Below are 17,028 nucleotides of genomic sequence, written 5' to 3'. Positions count from 1 at the left end.
TCAAAGACAAAGAACTTGTTTGTGAGTGTACCTTATTAATACAAAACAGTGCCTATGTGAAAGTATTGAATCTAGTGGTTTTCAGTTTTCAAATATACCTGCTCATTTAAACTTACTGATTAACCAGGTGCAAGGTAGGGTGCAGGAATTGTACTTTGATGATAATCCTTTTGAACTTTTGTTTTATTTTCACAGAAGAGAAATCTGCTGTTAGCATTTCAAGCTGCTGAAAGTGTAGGCATCAAACCCAGCCTGGTGAGTAACCTTTTAGCAAGGGAAGATTTGCTGTGTACACTGTTCCAAAGCCTTTGTTGCCATGTGGCTGGTCAGCCAGCTTGTACTGAAAATGCCCTTGTAGTGCTAGGGAAGGCTGCACCACCATCTCTGACAGTTCATAGTGTCAGGAGAACTTCCAGAAATAATTTGTAGAATCATAGGATTAATATAATTTGAAGGAACTTCAGGGGGTTGTCTAGTATTGAAATGAGAGTATTGATTATGTCCTCCTCTTGGAAGCCTATTCCAGATGATTCCCATTTTCATGAGCAGACTTGCCTGTTAGACCATTTTCTTTCCTTTTGTTTCTTAAAACGCTAAAACAAAAACATAATTTGTTTGTTAAACTGTCTAAAAAGCCTTTTCTAAAATCAACAATACGATGACAAGGAAGAGACAAGTTTAACATGAAGGAAAAAATATTGTGGGGTTCATGAGCTAAATACAGAACCAAAGACATGCAAAGAAGCAGCAATTTAAATGAAGTTATATAGAGACTTGATCTTTAATTGCAGATAGAAGAAATCTTTTCAGAATGTAAAATGCATGTGGCTGTTTAGTTTATTAACAAGTTTCATAACTGCACTAGGCCAGTAGATCATTCCCATGGACTTTTATACTGTATGTGGCTTTAAGGATCTCTGGAATGGAAGCAGAAGTAGTGTTCAGTAGCCACAGCTACTCAGAGGACCCAGTGATGTTCCCAGTGGTGCTGCTTGACTAAGTTCTGACAATGTGTCTGTCCTATGCAGGAACTCAGCGAGATGATGTACACAGACCGGCCAGACTGGCAGAGTGTGATGCAGTACGTCGCCCAGATTTATAAGTACTTTGAGACCTGAGATACAGAGCAAGAGGTGGACAGAAGTGGGGAAGAGAACAAAGAATGCTACAGATGCACTCGATCACTTTAAAAATCCGCTTGCTACTCTTCCACAACCAACCTAAGCTCTTAGTTTGAAAGAAAGCTCTTCCATAATTTTGATTACATCTGGGACTGCAACCAAATAAATATCCACTGTCCATCTATACAAACCAAATTAATCTGTAATTTTATTCCTACGTGGAAATTGCAAAGCATTTTCGAACATGTGTGGGATATTTCTGAAGAGGATCCCTTGTGCTAAACAACGTTTGCCTCAAACCAGACTCCACCATCAGGAGACCTGCTAAAAAAATGAAGTTCTAAATCAATGTGGACTATGCTGGCACTCAAGGGGGAGGCTGGGAATTAATATAAAAGCTCATAAAAATGCTCTTCTTGCCAAAACATGCTTAACTCATCCCAAATACATGTTGTTTTCTTGTCTCCATGTATTTTATCAAATGTCATAACAGATGCACATAAGTGTGTAGAACCTTAACCGGAGTTATTCTCACGCATCTGGTGCAATAACTGTACTAGTTTGCTTGTTGTAGCTTAACCAGCAGGATAACGGGATCATTTGTAACTCGGAAACCGTGCTCTGTTCCATTGCCAGTTAGTGAAAGAACTCTAAAAGATCCTGTTAGGTGCTGGGACTTCATTTCAGATCAAACGGAAGTAATCTCTTTGAGGAAAAAATAGCTTTATGACTACAACTTTGTTACTTGATTACTGCAGGAAGCCAGAGCTTGGTTTCCCAGCTGACTGTGCAGGCACAGTTATCATAGGAATATTGCAAATGCAGTTTACTAGCTTTAGTTTGCAAGGTGCCAGTAATCAGGTGATGACTCTCTAAGCAATACCGGGACATCTCAGTAGTTCATATTTTTGCGGATTGAGTGGAGTAACTTTCTTCTGTGTTGATCCTGTATTATCAGCACAGATACGTAATTGCTGTGTAGAGGCATGAATCTTGAGACAGCCTGTGCCCTGTCCAATAAAATGTAATCCATGTGCTACATGCCTGGAAGTGGTTTTACCCTGTAAAGGAACACAGTAATATATTAGTACCAATGGAAGTTGCAACTTCACTCCACAAGTTACAAAGAATGTAACTGGAACCCCTCTCTGTGTCGTGGAAATCTCTAAGGCGGCAGAGAGTAGCTTTCCAGCTCAATAATACTGTTAGTAAAATGTCTGAAAGATACTGTTTCGTTTCCATTATACCGTTTCTCCTATTTCACCACATGAAGTTACATTTTCTGTTTGTCTCCAAGGATAGCAGGATCAAACTGGCTGCTTAATTTGTTTTAGGAGCAGGTCTTGGAGAGCATGCTTCGTACAGGACCTCATAGAAGGCTGCCTAGCTGCTTTAGGTTATGCTGGTAGAAGAAAGTTGTTGTTTAGTTAGCATGTTTAACCCTGTGACCAGCCTTGATGCTTTGTGAATGTTAATCTTAGGGAGCTAGGGATCATTTCTCTCTTACAAAAAATAGTACTGTGTGCTCACTACTCTTAACTCCTGAAAAAAGGCTCATGAAATAGAAACAAGCAATTTCACAGAAGAAACTTGGTTTCAGGTTTTCTGGGGCTTTGCAGGTGGCTGATCTCAGCCTCTGGCTTCCCCACAGTGCTTTGTTGTTTGATTTTTTTAATACTACTTAATTAGTAAACAACCTATTTCAGACTTCGGTTTGCTGACAGTAAAATACAGGATTAAGGGGTAGATGACAGTGGCCAAGGTCAGTCAATGTACTGAACAGAAAGGAAGTTGGAGGAATGCAGTGTATGCCTGTTTTGCAGGAGGAGAAAAGCATCACTTGCTCTTAGTTTTAGTCTGACATTTATTCTAATCCATCGCCCCCAGGAAAGTCTGATTCCAATCTTTTGAGAATCTGTGTGATAAAAAAGGACAGAGGCACGCACTTACAGTGCCCTTGCACTCTTTGTGTCATCCTATACTGTGAGAAAGCGGTGGTAAATGCTGGCCGGAGTTACTTCTTTGCACGAGAGTGCTTCCTAGATTGCATTAACCCTCCGGTATTTCACAGCATACACTCTGCCATCCCTGGAGAACATAGGATGAGTTGCTTTAAGTGTCCTCAGATACATGTCTCCTGTCACGCGGTAAGATGGAAAAGTAGCTGCTAAGCAGAGTTCATTTAGGAAGGCAGTCACACTGCAGAGCTCCATTGCCTTCTAGATGCAGCAGGCTCTTTTCCCCTGAGGTATCCATTGGCGGAGATCCCAATTCTCTCCAACGGGCTGTAGTTCAAAGCGTAGTGAAGTCAGCACAGAAAATTCCATATTCCTCAGTGGGCTTTGGATTGGGCATTTGCAGGGATGAGAAAAACACTTTTAATTCCCAGCGTCTGGTAAACATTTCAAAGTCAGAGGGCTCCACTTGATCTGAAAAAGAAAGATAATCTTAACCCTCTGGTCACTGGAAGTGTGTGTTCTGTGTGGCTGTCAGATGTAAACTAAATACATATGTTATCTAATGTGTCAGTATCATTTGCTTCAAGCGCTGTTCTGACATTTATTCTAATCTGTTTCTCCAGGACTTATTCTAACCTTACAAACCATTCTGTTTGATCTAGCAGCTTTTTTTTTAAATGATTTTTGCAAAGCAATATTTCTGTCATCTCTTTTCAGCTTATTCTCCCATGCCCCCCAGTAGTGGCACTAATTCTACCCCATTTTAATGGTATATTCTTTAAAATTTTTAAACAAGAACAAGTTGTCCGTCAGTAGTGAAGAAGATACTCACTTTCATCATTTGCTCAGTGTTACTTTTCAGTCCTCAAACCTGCAAAACATCTCATTTTGAAATGCTGATACTTTGAGAGATGCTCTTCCAGATTATTTTTTGAGATTAAGAATATTGTTTGTTTGTTCATTTAACTGTTACAATATGTGTATTTTTTCTTCTTTTTGAACCTTGCACAGTTACATTTCTAGACCTGGATTTTCAGAAATTGCTGCTGTTTTTTCATGCTGCCTTAAAATTTGAGTATGAATTTAAATTTGTCCCACACAAGATGCTGCAAATCAACCTGATTTTCAGAAAATCTACAGGCCCATGTAAGACACCTCAAATTTGAACTGCAAAATTAAAGTTCTAGCTGCCTTTAAAATTAAAGAGTTTGTGAATTAAGCTATAGGGACGGTCTTCACAGAAGTTCTGAGAATCCTCTGAAGATGTCCTAGAGTGGAACATGTGATGATATGACATGGATGATGTAACGTGTTGTATCAGTAACAATTTGCCTAAACTGCTGAAATCCTTCTGGCTTTGCCTCTTAGGAGTAATGGATCTTTCCGTGATGCAGGCAGATGAAATCTCTTCATCACGTCACCATATGCTCCCTAAATATACCATCACTCTTAAACACACCTGCACATGCTTGTATGTGTGTACTCGGGTAGTCTGCCGGACTACAGGAAACCAAATAGCTGATTTTGGATGAGCACGTGAGAAGAATGGTTAGGATGGGGATTTCAGTGAAGTTCCATGGAGGGATATCATGTCGTGTGACTATTGTCCTGTTAGAGAGGAAAGGAGATTAAAGTGTGAAAAGTATACAATCTGACTCCCAGAATTTCTGGTGAGTCATAGAAGGTACAAATTGTTTCATGGCTTGGGAGGGTACAGAGGCGTTGAGAAGCGAGCCCAGAGTCAGCCTTCTAAGAAGGTTTTCTAGAAAGGCTGATGAGCTGTTTCGGAAAGTACGCAGTGAAACTGAACGGAGCGAAAGTCTGGCGTGTGAGAGAGGGGCATATGTGGGACATAAGTACCTGGGCCTTTGTCGACAGCAAAGGACATTGGCTTGAGAGTCCTTACTGACTGTCATCCTGAGGGACGTTTCTCCTAAGAGTGCAGCCTGGGGTGGATCTCAGAAGATGAGGAGGGAAGAGAGCACAGAGCTTGCTGCCTTTGCCGGGTTCCCCTTCCTGTGCCTGGGCAGTCACGGAAATCCAAAGGGGACAAAGATTTCCCAGCTCTTGCTGTGCTGCAGCAAGGCAGCCGTACTGAGCAGAGTGGGGTTTGACTTGTGTGCGTTCTCCAGTTTCCTCTCAGTGAGACACGTTCTTTTTGTGTTTTGGCAGGTTTTCTCTTTGTAATTTGAAGTTGCGTTTTGCAGGTTTTCTCTATAATTCTTCTTGTTTTGTATATGCAACCAATTATGTGCAAGTTTTCTGTCCAAACCAAATAAGTGCATGCTGGCAGAATGATTGGTTCTTCCCTGTTTAATTCCTGACCTGGAACTCTTCAAAAATCTACCTTTTTGCTTCACAAACTTTTTTCCCCTTCCTTGGCAATGAAAATATGAGCATTGGCTCATTGGTTTGTGTGTACCTCCCTCATCTTTCTGTGCTTACGGTACCGGGTCTTCCAGCAGGAAGTATCTGACGGGGCCAGCTGTTTGCAAAGCTGCGCCTCGTGTATCTGGTAAAAGGCAGAGTCCGTATGGGATGAGATTATGCATTTTCCTGTCAGAAGAAGGCTTTTGCCTAAAAAGACTCAGGGCACTGAGCATTAAGACATTTTTAAACCCAGCAATAACTTCTACTATGCTAGACTACTTTGGTTTTTACCAACTCCAGTGCCATTTAGACTCACTCACCAATATGGTGTAGAATCAAACTAATAACTGAACTGCAATTAACATTTTTCTCAACTGATGGTCTCTACGTTTTTGACTCGCACGTGTGCCAGGTTCCACTGGGCAGTGCTGGACACAATGTTTTTATTGATTGTTGGTCCAGGCTTGAGTTTGTCATATGGGATAATCACCTCTAACAGTCAAGTACTTTTAGCTTTCTCTATTGGGTACAGATGTTACATCGTAATCTAATTTATACAAAGAGCACATTAGAATGTATATACTAGGCATTGCCAGATTTGGACATGCTAATATTTAAAGATTAACATTATTAAAATGTATGATGCAAAAATCTGTGTAATATTTCTAATAAATCTTTTTCTGTTTCTGACGTTTGTTGTAACGTTTCAAATGTCGACATACAAAACAGATTCTTCTGCAGTCTGCTGGGAAGTGGGACTCCCAGGAGAGTTTTTAAAAGATAGTCATGGTTCATTGATTCTCTTACAGTGGTAGCAAAGAAAATTTGGTCAGAATGTTCTTTTCATAAATATATCGAGTTCCATTTTTTAAAGTAACTTAGATGCATTTAGGTGCCTTTCAGAAGATTGTCTTGGGGATAAAGGAGTGCAAGAGATCTGTTTCTGAAACCAATGGTATTGAAGAGACAGTAGGAAATCATCCTAGTGCAAAGGCAAGGAGAGAACACAGAAGAGACCAATACATCTCTGCATCACGAGTGCTTAAATGATTAGAGGATTAAGAAAGAAGTAGTCAGAAAGTGGAAGCAAGGACTCATGACTGGAGGAAGTGTAAAAATGACTCAGTAGTAAGCTAAGAGGCAAGAGTACAGCTCAGAGTACAGTCCAGCTGGTAGATAGCGACAGGCCATTACACACGACGCAGGGGATGAGCACACTACGTGCATAGTGCTAGAAAGATTCCTCCGCTCTTGTGTGAAACAAACCACACACAGGTCAGAGACTGAAATCCGACGGGAAGGCTAGTGACCAGACCTGGCACTATTCTGTTCCCACCACAGAGAGGACTAGCAGCTGCTGATCTTTTGAAAGGAAGCCAGAACGTCCTGACTGAGTCCACGTCTGGCAGATTGAGCATCACCGTCCGACTGCTAGGGAAAATGGAGTTTGTGTTGGAATTTCAGGTAGGGCTGAGTTACAGGAAAGAGGGCGAAAATAGTGACTCCCTGTCAGAACCAGAATACCTAGCAATGATGCTTGTGGTGACATTTATTATAAACACTCCATGGAGCAAAGGAGGGCTTCCTAAATTCTAGACTGTATCCCTGGAGCGAATTCCTTCTTCCAGCCTGCACAACGAGGGCTGTGGAGGCCTGCCTTTGCTGCTGAGGAATTCAGCCCCATGGATGTGGGCTCCAGCCACTATCCAACCTACGGACAGAGCTTTCCGAGATGCTGAGGTCAAATATCAGAATACTTTGCACAGAGGCTGCTCTTAGCCCATGACAGCAGTGGCAGTACTAGAACAATCAAAATCACTGAGTCAGCAAAGAAAACAAGAAGATAAAAGAAATGAGCATTTAAATCTCTTCAAGCCTCTCAGGTACGTTTGTGTTCAGTTGGTAGATGAGACCTTATGGGAAAAAAAAGTTCTAATTTACATTGTCCAAACTACTTTGCCTTTCCCCACCTAAGTATCACGTTTCAGCCCTGGATTTTTAAGCTGGGCTGATCCTTTCATGTGGCAATGTCACAGGCAGAGCAATGTTGTTTTGATGATTTGTCTGATCTGGGCAGCTTTATCTCCTGGACTAAGTATGATCATGTGAAATGGCAGAGCTCCTAATTTTTTCAAGCTGCCACTGCACTTCATTTTGAAGGTTTGCTGTAGCTTGCTTAGAAAGCGCTAGGCTCGATATTTGCACCTCAGTTGTCTTCTGCAAAGGAATTCTCAGACCCAGCCCTGTCTTGCTATCTGGAAATCTCACCATCACCAGGAATGCAGTCCTGTATTATGCTTAAAGTGTGAGGAGCAGGACTCAGAATACTTAAGTTCGTTGGTTGTGTGACCTTGGAATAAGGCGGTTCGTGTCTGTCTAAATTCCCAATCCTTTGTTGATCTCCATCCTTTTGTCTGTCCTCTTTTTTTGGCTATAAATCCTTTGGGGCAACAGCTGTATTTGCTAGGAGTTCATACAGCCTCCGACCACAAGCTAGAGTCAATATGCAGTATTATAATAGAACTAATTAATAATCAGACCAGGTTGGGTTTGTACTGTTGTTTAGCCCCAGCGGGGTGAAATCTGGTTGTCTGCTCGGGGAAGCTGTGATCTATCCGCACGCCCCACCGGTATCTGTGAAACGGTCAGGTAACGTGAGCTGGTTGCAGGTTGGTGTTCAAAGCTGTGGGTGCCTGGCTGCCTCCTTTCCCTCTTCTGTCACCCGACCAGCTCTTGGCTGAGAAATAGTTGGTAAGTTCTGTCTGCATCTCACAGTAACCGCAATAAGTGAAGTTTTTAGGGGTTTTTTTTTTTTTTGGTCCATGAATCAAACTGGTAGGTGTGCTTGTAGGATGTTACCCTTCATGTCTGGTAGCACTCCGCATTTTTTTGATACAGGCTCTTGAGTCCTGGGACGTGGAAAGGCAAAAATCCTTTCTGCCTTACAGACCAGTGAGCAAAAATTACATGTAATGAGTTTCAGCCCCATTCTCTGTCTATAAAGGGAGATGAATCTCCCGAGACGCTGCTGTCCGAGTTAATCTGTTCTTTGCACAGCATGGAGATACCAGCGGGTAGCAAGTTACCTGCTATTGCAGCTACTTTGGTTCCTGTTTGCTTTGGTTTTAAACAAATGATCAAACAAGATATCTCTCTCTGTTGGCTCTTTAAAAACCTGTCCCCGTAATCCTTGCTTGAACTGCAATTGCTACAAAACACAAAGTCGTGCTGTCACAGACTGTGCCTCAAAGCTTCAGCCAACCAACCACTCGTAAGAAGTATTTGCCATGGTAAGTATGTGCCGGGAAGCCAGCAGAAATTAACAGCCCAGCAATCAGGACCTACAGTTGGAAAGGACATGAGACAGTTCATATTTTTGTCAGAATTTTCTATATTCAGCCACTTACAAATATTAATGTCTGTGATTTCCTTTGTTATCTTTCAGAAAATAGATTCTGCTTAGGACCAACTGATTCCAAAGCCCTGCTGTCTCTTACTGCTGGACCTGGTGTTTCCATTACCGAAGTAAGCTGTTAGATGCTTACAGGCTGCGCTGTCTCAACGCTTTTCAGAATATACTCCACCTGCTTTGATTTATTTGTTGGAAAAAGCTGGATTCTCTGTGGAGATTGTCAGTAATACATGCTGATATATTTGCAAGTGGTTCAGCAAGAGACTGAAAATGAGAATTGAGGCCAATATTTTCTCAGGATTATTTGTGACTGGTGGTAGATGGGGCGAGATGACAAGATTCAGGACTGCTGTGCTGCTGAGTTTGGTTTCATTGCCGAGTGTCTCCTAACGATTAGAAAACATAGAGCGGAGTGGACAGAATAATTCCCTTCCTGACTCGTGCACCTTCTTCTGTTTGAGATGGAGAGGTTTTTATTTGTTTGTACCAGCGTAGTGCCTCTGACCCCATCAGGAACCAAGACCTCTCTGTGAACACCCAGAGCTGCTCCAGCATTTTGAGGTTCATGTTCAATTGGAGCCCCTGGCAGAGGCAGATGAAAGCAGAGAGCCATGACCTGGTCTATGTTTGAAGCTGAAGACAACGCAGACAGTGTAGTCTAAAGTTTAAAGCCCCGAATGAGCACTAGGAGTCTTGCATTCCCAAATTGGAGCTCCCATGGGAACTGCGGCAGGTGTGCTTGTCACAAACGTGGTTTCAACCTATGTGAACCCTTTTGTGGTTCCATGAGATGTGATGAAAAGGAAACTCTCAGTTTCAGGAAAAACTTATTAAGATATTTTTCAGTCTCCCCCATCTCTGAGCCAATCCTTGTGTGTCTCCCCTTAGTCATTAATAATGCTCATTTTACCCCGAATTCCCAGGCTCCTGCTACCTAAATGGATGGGATCTCACTTGGTGGTTCTGTTCTGACTTCTGAACTACCCTACTTTGAGTGGCCATCCTGACTCCTAGCCAGTCTGCCCAGAGACAATATGAGCTTCAAACTCTATAGAGACATCACGCTTTCCAGAGACCACCAGAAGTTTTCCTGGAAGAGCAGAAGTTTCTGTAGTGCTGTAATTCAGAACAGCCATGTTTTCAATTTGGCTTTTTAAAGAGCACGTGGCTCAGGAGAAAGGAAGAGGGGTGTAAACTGCAGTATGCAGGAACCAGTTCCTTCCTGACCTCTAGCTTGACCAGCTTCCAGAGCCAGACAAGTGTCTTACCCCATCTTCTTGGGCTGTCCAACTACCAGTGTATATAAAATAACGACTGCATCTCCCATCTTTTTAGGTTGCAAAAGCTGTAGTGAGGTTTGGACAGAGAGTACAGGTTGAGAAGTTGTCATGGTTATCCATGTCCTTGAAAGATATAAGCCCTAATAGATGGTAGAGAAGCATAGGCAATACAAGTAGAATAAGAAGTCTTCCAGATGGAGACTTGGTGGGCTGCAAAGGTCAGAACCAGGAGGCTGAGGTCTCACCGGTACAGTGTTTCAGAATTTGAATGTGGGAAAACTACAGGCACAAACTCTGGGTAGCAGGACCCTGAAGTAAACGTCACCCGGAAAAGATGGCAGGCAGATTATGGGGACAATCAGTGGTTTTTATTGAGCATAGCAGGAAGAAAATGAAAGCTGTAAAATGCCAAGGTAGGTAAATATTATTCACATATCTAGAACGCGAACTGCTGTCTCTTCTTAAGTACATAGCAATGACCGAGGTTTTATCCGTACCCACACTTCATGAGTTTAAGCTGGTTAAAGAGAAAGTAACAAGATTAAGAGACAGAACATGGGAGCAAGTGCTTTTTCAAACCTGCTCCCCACAGACAGCCACACACCTTCTGTGCAAGGCTCCATTTTACCACTTCTCTTGGCTTAAAAAAAAAAGAAAGAGTATGTAGCAGTTCGAACCCTTGTTCCACCTTGATGTGCTGTAATTTTTGCCTTCTCAGCTCATCCTTTCTCTCTCATAGTAACCCACTCCCACACTCTAATCAAGGAATCGAGCGAACTCCTCAGGTTAGTGATTCAGCGGGACGTAACCAACATTCTCCCAACGGGATCGAGTTCCTGGGAAGCGAGGCTACCACCATGGCTCTCCTTGGCTTTCCCCATTATAAGATGTCTGTTATTTTCCTTGCCAAAATAAAAACCACAGCCAGGGCAGTTACAGTGAAAGCAGTGAGTGTGGCCTCTTGCTTGTGTGTCATGCAGCTACTAGTATTCAGTTCAGGCAACCCAACATGTCTGAATAGCACAGCAATAATAATAATAATATTATTAATATATGCATAGCTCAGCCCTTGAGAGCAATTGTACTGCCGAGGCCCTGGAGAGCCTTTCTGGGAAGGGAGAGTTCAGTCTGAAGCTTGCAAAGGGGTTAGTAATATTAATAATACATAATGTGCCATGGGATAGTGCGGTCCGGGTTCCAGGTTCTTCCCTTTCAACCGTGATTAAGACATTGCTTTCAGAGCCACAGAGCTGGGAGGGTTTCTGACGAAGTCTTGCAAACCACACTAACCGGGTTCTCGGGCTTTAACGGTGTTTAGCACGAGGTTTACGTAGCACTTTTTTACCAATAGCTACGGAGACTGGACAAACCAGAAAAGTCCCCTATCTTTGTGATGGAGCAATACAATAAGGGCTGTAATAATGATATTGGGGTTCAAACAGGTTTTGAGCGCAAACTCAGTATTTGCTGGCAGCTGAGCGTGGGGCCAGGGTGGGACACGAAGGCTGGTCCCTTCCCCTGCACTGGCTGACTGGAATTTTTTGTGCATATTCTGCAGTTTTCCCTCTGCCCCGGCTAAGCTGCCCGGAGTGACCCGCCTGGCTCGGCCTGTGAAGGGAGGCGAGCTGTTAGCGGTCAAGGATGGTTTTCAGAGCTGGGACCGAGGACACGACAGGTTCGTGGCTTCTCTATATGCTATAGCTGTCCGCTGGCAGTTGCAGATAATTGTAATAATAGTACTAACGTATTTATAAATCCTGGTTCCGTCTTGCACAGAGAAAACAGGCTGAAGGATTTGAATTAAATCTAGCTTTTCTCTGGAATTTGAGCATAATTCTATATTCAGAGCACTTGTGTTGCACTAATTCAAGTCTTCTCATTGTATTCATTTGGAGCGCCAAATGTCACATTTTTGCGTAAAGCAGGATGGCTTTAAACGCTTGGGATCAGAGCACGCTTCCCTGCACTGGCAGGGTTTGGCAGGGAGCAGAATCACTTCTCCTTACTGTTGCTGTGAAGTGTTGACTGGAAATGAAGCCCTGAGTCAGGCACTTAGCAAGTTTGTTTTAGGGCCATGAAGTTGTGAAGGTTTCACCCAGGAAGCAGCTCTAGCTCTGAATGAAGCAATCGCCGGATGTTTGAATTGCAAACGGCATCGCTGCCCGTCCAGCTTCACCTTGGGCTTTCCACGACTGATGTTGGCCTGGAAACGTAACAACGCTGCCTATTGATTTCTCTGGGGAAATTGGCTGCACCAGCTCCACCAACATCAAGGAGACAGCTGGGAGCCCCGTGCAGGTGAGACCTTGCAACCAGGGCTCAGCACTGTAGGGCTTCATACGCTCTTGGCTTGAGCCGCTGCTTTCATTTAAAAATACTGCTGGAAGAGGTACTTGGCTTTTCATCATAGAAGGTGGTTAGTGAATAAAATCAAACATAGAGATAAATTAAAAATTTCTTCAAAATGGTATCTTCATACCCTTGCCTCCTCTCATCCAAAACTCTTCCTTTTTAACTTCACCGCTGTTTACAGTTTATTTTTTTTCAGTCTTGTGGTGGCTTTTTTGTCTTCTAATGAAAGGTGTAAGATGTAACCCACAATTTATAAAGAATTCACGCACCTGCATTGTTACAAGGTGAGTTCTTGCAGATAATTCAAACACTGGTTTTAAATTCCAGGATAATATACATACATGATCTGGCAACGACCCCGGGGTCTAGGAAAATCCAAGTTTGTTGATCTGCAGTTTACGATCTTACTGTGATTTTTCTGTTTTGTTTTCCAAGGATTTTGCAGACTTACTGAAGTGTCCAGTGCGGAAATTGTTTTCTCTGGAATTTCACCCTCTGCTTTCCTTTCCCAGTCTCTTCCAGAAAAACGCCTGCAGCGATACGGCGGCAAACCTCACCTTTGGCCATTCACCTCCATCGTTGTTTACTTCAGAGCTCATCTGGAATCTTTGACATGCTAATGCTCAGCACAGCGATGCAGGCAATAAATATTCAGGCAGAGCTGAGTACTTGTTTCACCTGCCCGCATACCCGGTTAGCCTCAAAAATCGTGTTTCCTTCACCCAGCTGGCGTAGACTGTGTGTAGTTCAGCCCGTCACTGGCAGCACCACTTTGAAGAGGGCTTTTGTACCTGCTGCACGGTTTACAGGTTATATTGTGTCTTGGGAATCCTTTCTTGGAGTGGGGTTCAGGACAAGCTATGTCTTGTCCTGCAAAACAGCTCAGAAGTACTAGTGAAGACTTGAGTGGTAACGGGGAGTCAGCTCACAAGGCAGTGCTACTTCGGCTGGGCCAGTGGATCCTATTTGGCAAGTTGTGGCTGAGGTCTGTTGCCCTGGCAGTCACACACAGCCACGTGACAGACACGACCTGGTTCTTAGTCCAGATCCTCATGTCCACCTTGCGAATCCCTACCATCACCACTGTCACTGGCCATTCCCGTAGCTGACGGTCCTTGCAGAGGAGACAACTAATGAAAAGAGGTTAGAAATGTGAGTGCCAAGTGGGGAGACACGTGTGCAGGGGCTTGTACTGAGGTGTACTCGTGAGGTCTGGAGGAAGAGAGGACCTCTGAGCCTCCATAGACATAGAAGGCACATGCCATGACACGGGACTGTGCTGCAGCCGATACTCCAAAACAGGGCTTGTTCAGAAAGCCCTGGGGCCCGCCTCTGTGTCTTCTCCTCATTTCCCTGTCTCCCATCTCTACGGGCAGTTCTGGGATAGACCTGCCTCTTCATGGAAGGGGATGGCTGGCAGCTGCTTTGCTTGTGAAGCCACCAAGTGCTGGGCTAATGCCCTCTACAACCCAAGAGACGGTTCTACTCGGTACCGCACCGCACTCAGGTCAATGAGGGGTTGCCAAAGTCAATATGACAGATGTGCCTGTAGCAGCAAGGCAGATGGACTTTTTGCCTGGCATCCACCTGGTTTTGATATCCAGAAGATGTCTGTGTCCCTTTGAAGCAGAGACACTCCCGCTTCAGTGCTTGTTACTCCTCCCTAACACCGTGTGCTTAGCGACGGAGAGGGCAAGCCCCGTCCGCAGGACCAGCAAGAACATCTCGGCCATCACCAACTCAGGAGCTTTTCTTTGTGTTTATAGACTTGCCAGAGGGGCCGTCTGTGTGTATGGAGAGATGTGGGTCAGTGGGGCTCCTCGCTAGTTCTTTGTGGCTGGGCCAAGAGTACTGAAGGTGTCAAGACAGAGATTGCTGGGGAAGTCCTCAGTGAAGCCTGAGACTGCGCAGAGGCACAGAGGCCTCACACAAAAGAGATCACAGAGGGCTACAGGAAACGTGCTGCCTCCAAAGCGGCAGCTCTGCTCCCCCGGGGCCTGTACGACAGAAGGAACAGCACGTACGAGGTCGGTGGGCTTCTGCCAAACCACAGAGACAAGGGCTACGGCCACACCAGGGGGCTGATCCTGTCCCCCACTGCATCGCCATTCATAACGTGGGATCTGTTTAAATCTGTTTCCCTCTGAACAAAAGAGCTGGATTAGTTCTTAACGCTTGAAAGATGCAGATTGGGGCTGGTGCTGTTTCCTACATGAGTGTTGAGAGGCAAATCCCTGGAGTAAAACAGAATCCAGGAAGAAAATGGTAATGATGATTCATTTGTCTCTGTATCTGACAGCATCCATCCAGTGACCTGTTGCCATGTTATTATTATGATCTGGATCTTGAATGGATTCCACAAGCTGCAAGCTTGGGACTATATTTACCTTCTTAATCGTGTGACTTCCTTGCTCCTTTACAGACTCCAGTATATAAATATGCACATTATCACCTGCGGATTCATCATCCTAAGAGCCCCAAGAGCTGCGGAGTTTCACAACGCCTGCTCAGATGATTACTTTACGAGGCCAGCACATTCAGTCGGGATTTAATGGTAGGGTGTACAGTGCCATATATTTTAAAACAGGGCTGGAAGAATGCAGCTGGAGGGCAGGGTTGGTATCTCTGGCTGGGAATGGGCTCATCCTACTCTGACTGCCAGCAGGATTTAACCACGTTTGGTACAACAGAGCTGAGCACGCTTGTCCTTGGCTCCACTTCCAGCTAGGTTGTATTTGGAATAAGTTCAGCTGCATCAGTTAACGCCAAAATAAACCACTGGACCTTGGCAAAGGCTTCGCTGTTTTGGAGAGCCATGAATCTCCGTGTAATGCAAAATCCATAATATTCACAGCGCCTTACTACCTGTCTCACAGAGACACCTTGCCCAGAACAACCTATTCATCAGAATCTGAAATAATGGTTTCTCTATCCATGTCTGACTTGATAAACCACAATTTCCCTTGGTTCAGCCTGTAAAAAGTATTTCCATGATCACAAAAGCAGATCCTTTTCTAATGAAATGTATCCACGGCAAAAAGTTAATTCTCCTTTCACTGAAGTGCTATAAAGCAGCGGAAGGCTTCTGTTGGCACATGTTTTAGAACTAGGAAAACAATGAGTAAAACCCCTGATGTAAATCCATTGCTTTGGGGGAAAAAGTGCTTTTCCATGATAGCTTACCATCGTTTACGTGATTATAACAGGCTCTACACGAAAGAAGCTACATTCATCCCCAAATAATAAATAAACCAAACCAGTGTAGGCAAGTTCAGGATCCAGCTGGTGTTGAGAAATACGGAGTAGCCTGACACGGGGGGCTGTGGACCCCCAGCCTTGAGTTCTCCTCAAAACTCTGTTGTTCCTTTCAGTGCCGTCCCAGGCGGACACCAAAGTTGGAGCCGCAGGCATCTGTGCTTGCCTCTCGTGCCGTCGTGAGAATCGGTTCTTTCTTTGTGCCCGCAAAGGGCGCACAAAGGTGTTGGGGGGGAGGGCAAGGGGTAGCGATGGTCCCCAAATGCTGATCCTCTTGTCTAAAAGGAGCAAGGGAACCTTGCTGTTCGTCCCCATCAAATTAAATGTACCACAGACATGGCTTTCCTTTAGCATCCTGCTTATCCCGAAGCATTCTGCTTCTGAGATGTCCAGCCTGAATAAAATGGCTTCATTCAACACAAATTAGGAGTTCCCCTTCACATCTGTCTGATCCAAAGCATTTCTAGTCAATGAGAGTGTTTCCATTTATGCCATGTCCATAGAAATAATTTTGATCCTATTTTTCCCATGTGTTTTTGCTCTGCTTTAACTCTGGATCCCCAGAAAGCGGGGAACTAGGGAAGAAGGGAAACTCCCACAGGATTTCATTTCCAACTTTGTTTAAAAAAAAAAAAAATATTTTCTTTTACTTTCTGTTTGCTACAGGAAGGTTTATTTTGCTTAATTGTTTGGATTTTTTTCTAGTTTCTGTCCTGGATTATTTAGTACTGCTGAATGCTACAAACCGGTGTCAAGTTCAGCCTCTGTTCTGGTTGTGTTTCGATGGTGAACACAATATAAGGCATGAAAGCTGTGATGAAAAGGTAAGTATTTATTAAATTATATTTATCTTCATATTCTCCGCTGGTTTTAAGATCCACCAGTGCAGACAACCCCTTTCTTTGGTGATTGCATCAGGTTTTAATTTTTTCTGAGTTCCTTAGACCTAAACTCAACTACTGTAGCCCTGTGAGTAATAGCGTTTGCTAATCCGTGGTGTTTTGCCATTTTCTTACATCAGGAAATGTCACGTTGCGTGATAACTGTCCACAGCCTGAGTGCTGTCATGATTTTTGTGAAATCTTCTACTTTTGGTCAGCGGGCTGTTAGCGGGGATTTTTCTCGGTGTGGCAATACCCCCGGCCGTGTCCCCACGGGCTGCGCCAAGATCCGAGCCCTGGTCGCGTTGGGGTGGGGGGAAACGTGGGCTGAAACGTTGGGGGGAATTTTGCAAAGTGGGCCTGGGCGGGCTGCTGATCATCGCCCCGAAAACACCCGTG

The 17,028-nt window shown here is 44.0% G+C and overlaps 1 protein-coding gene across 6 annotated transcripts in view; it reads left to right on the top strand.

Moving 5' to 3' along the window:
* Positions 1 to 6,139, top strand: part of SPECC1 (sperm antigen with calponin homology and coiled-coil domains 1) — an 87,908-nt gene extending 81,769 nt beyond the window's left edge. For 4 of the 6 annotated variants that reach the window (XR_012838438.1, XR_012838437.1, XR_012838439.1 and 1 more), the window contains 3 exons: positions 196 to 255; positions 1,029 to 3,115; positions 3,153 to 6,139. Coding sequence is in view for 2 of the 6 variants with exons in the window: in XM_075771821.1 (XP_075627936.1) it covers positions 196 to 255; positions 1,029 to 1,118 (150 nt within the window). In the remaining 4 variants the exon portion in view is untranslated. Of the gene's footprint in view, positions 1 to 195; positions 256 to 1,028 lie in introns of all 6 variants that reach the window. The other 2 variants (XM_075771821.1, XM_075771822.1) reach the window with 1 other exon arrangement.
* Positions 6,140 to 17,028: the final 10,889 nt, after the last annotated feature.

Source organism: Balearica regulorum, chromosome 19 (genome assembly GCF_011004875.1).
Source record: "Balearica regulorum gibbericeps isolate bBalReg1 chromosome 19, bBalReg1.pri, whole genome shotgun sequence".
In the NCBI taxonomy this organism is placed as follows: domain Eukaryota; kingdom Metazoa; phylum Chordata; class Aves; order Gruiformes; family Gruidae; genus Balearica; species Balearica regulorum.
This window is presented reverse-complemented; position numbering and strand designations above follow the sequence as displayed.